The 6,000-nt window shown below is 44.1% G+C and overlaps 1 protein-coding gene across 1 annotated transcript in view; it reads right to left on the minus strand.

Annotated features, from left to right (window-relative positions):
• The window catches only part of kitlga (kit ligand a), a 48,150-nt gene extending 42,514 nt beyond the window's left edge, over positions 1-5,636 (minus strand). The window contains exon 1 of the mRNA XM_049573071.1: positions 5,201-5,636. Within this exon, the coding sequence (XP_049429028.1) occupies positions 5,201-5,215 (15 nt within the window). The 5' untranslated portion in view covers positions 5,216-5,636. The remainder of the gene's footprint in view (positions 1-5,200) is intronic.
• Between the last annotated feature and the right edge of the window lie 364 nt (positions 5,637-6,000).

A 6,000-nucleotide genomic window follows, 5' to 3' on the forward strand; every position in this document is an offset into this window, starting at 1 on the left:
ACTATTTTGAAAGGCTGCGATCACGTGACCAATGCGCTGACAGGAGTAAATGAATAACAGTCTCGAGGGGTCTTGTAAGGAGGCAGGTTTGGGTGGTGGACAGGTCACGAAACACACAGGACTTTCCTCTGTTGTCGCATGTTCAGAACTGTGAGAACTCTGAGTCATTTTAAGGTACGTCCTTACCATGTTTCTCTTCCTAAACCTGACCTCCGTAACTTTACGCTACAGGTCAACGAATGGAGGGATGAGGGTTGAGGGAAGCAGGGAAGAGGATCGAAGGATGAAGCAGTGAGGGTCATGGGATGGATGGATGAGGGGAGGGAAGGATGAGGAAGGAAGGAAGGCCAGGTGGGTTACAGACAGGTGGAGAGTGGAGTGCAATGGCGGTCCGGTGTTGGCTAAAGGGGGGAAGGGGGGATGGAGTCAAAGTGGAAGGAAATGGATCAAGTGTACTTAAATACTTTTGGTGCAGAAATGGTTGAGATGGAGGCGTGGACTTTGTTCCCGAACTTAGTAGAAAACTTTATTTATTTATGTAACTGTACGTTAAAGACGTAAGGTCAAACGTGGGCCGCTAATTCTTGGGGTATCATACAAACCGTTGTCTGAGAATGTGTTGCATTTTAAGTCCTAAATCATGCGTTGCCGTGCCAACATACTGGTTTTGCCAAGGTTTTAAGAGTGAAGCAGAGAGAGGAAAAATAAAAACCTACAGTGTTGGGCAGTACTGAGAACGCAGGTCAATTTAACTTCGATAGCAGTATACATCTTGTCTATAGCGCTGATGTGATTACTCCTCATTTGTGTTGGTGCGCTGCTTGACAACAGTTTAAGAACGGCATCAGTCCACCTGCAGCACTCACTGGAGCATTTGTTAATTAAATCGAGAAACTGCTGTCTGATTTTAAAATGCCAAACGTATTAGTCAGCTCTGTGGAGAGGGCGGATCAAAGGTCAGGATCCAGGCAGGAGCAAAACAATATCCAACATTTGTTGTTTGAGTTAACACTGCAGCCATGAAAAAAAAAAACAGAAAAAAAAACACACTGACAAAATGACAACACCTTGGATATGAAAACAAATTTAAGTGGAATGTTTGGAACATGAAGGGATCATTAAGTACTTTAGATGACACACAATAATGTGGCAGTGATGGCTGTCATTCAACAAAGCGGGTAACGATAAAAATGTGCAGCCCGGCCCGAGCTGTCATTAAAACATGAGTCATAGGGTCAGTTTGATATTCAGTATTGACAAATGAGCATTAATCATAACCACTGATACACGCTGCTGATTCATCTGATGACTGCGTGAGAGAATAAGGGATGGAAGACTCATTAAAGGGATAGTTCGAATTTTTCTAGTAGTGTTGTATGAGGTACGTATCCACAGTAAATTATATACAGTAGATGTCAGGCTACTGACATCCAGTTTGGAGAATTTTGGAGTGATGTACTGCTGTGGACGATTGCAACAACAAAACATATTTTTAGACACCTAAAAAAAGTCCCATCTAAAAACATTAATATCTATTTAGTGTACATTATATTTACAGTATTTTCACTGATGTTCCTTTCAACTCTGCTCTCATCAAAAGACACCAGACCCAATGGACAAAAACAGTAATTTTAGCTTGCTGATCACAGGAGCTGCTGGTCTACTGCGCCTTGATGATCATGGAGATAGTTTGTGTTACTGTGCGAGTTTGGTGAATGTGAACTATTCTTTTCAAATGCCGAAGTCACACAATAACACAAACTAAGTTAATGATCAAAGCAGCAGTGGAACACCAGCTTCTGTGCCCAGTGATATTAAATCTTTTTCTCATTGGAGTTTGGCTTTGCAGGGAGCGATATAACGGCTTCATTTTACTGTTGGAAACACTGAGACATTATGATAAATCTGTGAAAGTACTCTTAAATAACATGCACTTAAACTGACATAGATATTCTTAAATGGGACTTCTTTTTTAGGTGGCTAAAATACATTTTGTTGCTGACCCCTCCACAGCAGTAGACTTCCTAGTTTCCATGTCAGACTCCAGCCTGTTTCTCGTAACTCAGGGCCAGCTGACATCTACTGTACATAACATATTGTCTTTGGATAAGTACCCATACAACCCCAATTAAAAAATTCTGATCTCTCTTTAAGGATCACAAGCTCCCAGAAAACATTCCTGTCTCCCTGTTGAGGTCATGAATAAAGTGCAGGATACATGAGGCCAGTCCGGAGAGGCTCAGGAGGAGCTTCTACCCACAGGCTGTGCGGATCCTAAATGAGGTCACTGCCTGAGACTGCCCGCTCAGATCACACACACATATTTATTACTACTCTTATTCTATTTAAACGCTCTTAAATGCACAAATTAGAGGAACTTCCTGGATTACATTTCAATGAAAATGTACCTTATGTGATTACATGTGACAAATAAAATTGATTGATTGGAGCTTTAGTAACTGCCGACATTTAGGCGGAATTTACCGGCGGTGCATTTGGCTCCATCAGGTATCATAAATCACCTCTGGACGCTGCGGTTCACAGACGTTGACAGAGATCGTTCACGGCAGAACAGAGCGTGCAGCAAACAGTGTTTTAATGTGGCCTTTAAAACTACAAAATCCACTGAAGAGGAAGTCATTATTTGATTCTGCATCGTCCTCACTGTTTGTTGTCTTTACTGCTGCTGATGCCATCATTAAACTATTAAAACCGATCATTAACCTGACTCGATCTGCAGATTTATGTCTGTTTTAAATGTGCTTTTGAGAATCGAATTTGCCCTGACTGATCCACTCAGCTGTGACTACTGAGGTGTGTAATTCTGAGGCATCAACACCCTCCTTGCCACGACGCCCACCTCCTGTATGAGACATAATCAATCTAAGGAGGCAGAGCGGTCTGTCATTTCTTTCCATGCTCTGCCTTCCGCTCTGCACCTTCCTGCATCTTTCAAAACCTGAAACAATGAAGCTTTCCTGCACTTAAAAAATTAAATAAAAGATGGACTGTCCTCAGGGGATTCTCATGTTGCATGCTGCTCCTAAGCAGGCCACAATAAAGCAAATCATGTGAGCAGTTGGCCTGTGGATTTACAGCCTGCGTTGGAGGATGGCTCCTCCGGCTGGACCCTGTGTGAATAAATCATCCTGCTGCTTAAACGCTCCAGCTGCTCTTCACCTGTCTTTTGTCACCTCTCACGGATGGAAAAGTGTGACTTAGAGAAAACAGCTCCGCAAATCAACACACAGCGAGCTGTATATCATGATGTCCATATATCTGTTAGAGGAGAGCAGAGGGAGGCTGCCTGAGTGACTGGTCTCTGTAACACTGTGCAGGCGTCAGGAAACTATAGCGCTCCCTACTGGTGTCAAATGTTCTGTGAAGGTGTGAAGGTCTAGACGTGCTCTCCCACTTTCTCTCTCACACACACACACACACACACACACACACACACACACACACGCTTTCATCTCATGTGCTTATCCAAGAGACTGTTGAGGAATAATGACAGCAAATCTAAACCATTTGATTTCTGGTTATAACTTACTACAAACACCAAACACAGCGCCCTCGTCGCTTCAATATGAATGCAGGATTTCACACTCAAAGCCTGTGTGGCTTTACGAGAGGACAAAATAGATCATCCTTGAGACGTACTCCCTACATGTGAATACGTGACAGTGAAGAGCACCAGGAGCTGTGGCAAGGGCGGTAAATAAAAGATGAAAGGTGTCGGTCGATGCAGCCAGGCACAACTTACTGTATAACGTCATTAAAAAAGCATAAAGGAAACTCTGCTCAGAGTCATTAACACGGAGCAGGGATGCAGAAATGCCCACCCTTCCTCCAGGAAACTTCAAAGACTCCTACTCCCTGACGCACACACACATATCAGTATTAATATGATTCACGTCTTTCATTTTTTAAAATCTGATTTAGTCATCAAAAGGAGCTTAAGTTTCCATCCAGAGTGAGACAGAGATTAGTCAAAAACCTGATGATTGCAGGGTTCAAACAGCCTGGGGATGCAATGCAAGTTAAACCTGCCTAAATTTAGTCTATGCACCTTTCAAAGAGCACAACTGACACATAATAAATATATGCAAGCCAGTTTTTACATTTCAAACACGTGCACCAACATGTTCTTACTGTAAAGACATTGGAAGCTGATTAATAACTGTTTGGAGGATCAAACCTCACAGTGACAGAAATGACAGCTGCTGTCAGAGAGCAGAAATATTCCTTTCTTTGACTCTCTGCTAGAAAAATGTAAGAGCGGCCTTAAAGAAGCCTTTGGTTTTCACTTTGTACATTTTTGGGTCAGCCATGTCACAGGCCACAGATTATGGTGTCAGGACTTGGAGTCACAGAGCCTAAGCTGGCACTGCAGCGCTCTTAAAACTGACAGACAGCGGCTGCAAAGTAGGCTGCCTGCGCCGGCGGACAGGCGGGGGATGGAAACGTACTTCAGTTCTCCTAATGCGTAACGATCAGCTCCAACAATGCAAACAGAAATACAGTCAGAGCCTGACACCCTGACCTCACCTCAGGCTCAGACACTCAATTTACGCGTCAGCCTGGAAAGGTGGATAAATGTGGATAAACCATGTCTGTGCTCCGCCGGTAAAACAAAAGGTTTACAGTGAGTTGATCTTCCTGCGCCGCCTCCCCGATTACACGTGCAATCACGTTAAGAATAAATACTTAAGAGTGTCCACTTCTAAGAACAGTTTGCACCTTGCGTAACAGCCACTACTTAAGTGCCAGACTGGCGCCGCTGATACAAACTTATCGATCAGGCAGCGCTGCTCTTCCACAGAAACAAGGAAGACGCGGACATGCTGCAGAAACTCTGGACAGGTGGAGCATTTTGAAAAAGCAGGTTAAACACCTTGCCACCACAAACACAGTTACGCCACATCACAGGAAGGGAAGCGCTGCCGACCAGCTTTCATCCAGCTGGCGCTTCTATCCAATTAATCAGCCTCTTTCCAGCCACTTTGTGTCTCTTCATTAATTCACAGAGAACAAAAAACAAATGTGAAAAGCTGCAGTTTGACTGGTTTAGTTTGGCTGCTGGGAAACAGCACGGTTTGCCCTGCGTCACGCCGCCGCCGCCGCAGCAGCAGCAGCAGCAGCAGGAGCGCAAACCGTGCATTTCCTCAAGTGAGAAAAGAAACAGAAAACAATCACTTACTTTTGGCTTCTTCATATGGAACGACAGGAGTAAATCCAGTGTGTGCGAAAGCCTATTTTATTTTACTTCTACGGGGAGGAAAGGGGTTGTCATCATCCTGTGTGCACATGTCCAATGCCTAAGTCAGTGGTATCCAAGCAGAGGAGAAAAAAAGAAGAAGCCCCGAGAAGAAGAAGAAGAAGAACAGGAAGGAGAACAACGGCAAAAAACGTGAAATCAAACGTTGAATCTTTGCAGCCTGTAGGCTAATGGCGTGTGGCATGTAGCCCATCTATCTACCACGTAGATCCAGACACTGAGGGCTCGCAGCTGCGGAGCGGGACAGCGCGCAGAGGGAGGGCGCTAAGCCTTTATAATGATGCGTAAAGAGCAGTCAAAGAGCCGCCCTCTGACGAGCCGCGGTGTCAAGAGGATCACTCCAAAACCACTACTGCCAGTATCAACACATCCCCATCACACATGAAGCGGATTCCACGCTGCTTCCTGATAGTGACTTTACTATTTGCCTGTTTGTGGTGGTTTAGCCAGACGTTTAACCCGTACATATCCATAAAGTTTGGCATTTATTTCTGCTGTGTGCTTTTCCCTCGGCTTAAAAGAATCTCTTGTTCTCTCTCACACAGGAGACATAACTCCATCCAGATGCATCACTGCTAACTGCAGAGTCCTCATCTTTGCTTCAAGAATATATTTCAAACCATCTATGCCAAATAAAATATGAAACATGGGTGTTTTTACGAGGAAGTTACATTTCAAAGTGCATTTCCAAGTAAAAGAAACTATTTTACGAGGTTGCACTC

This window comes from Epinephelus fuscoguttatus, linkage group LG4 (assembly GCF_011397635.1).
Source record: "Epinephelus fuscoguttatus linkage group LG4, E.fuscoguttatus.final_Chr_v1".
In the NCBI taxonomy this organism is placed as follows: Eukaryota; Metazoa; Chordata; class Actinopteri; order Perciformes; family Serranidae; genus Epinephelus; species Epinephelus fuscoguttatus.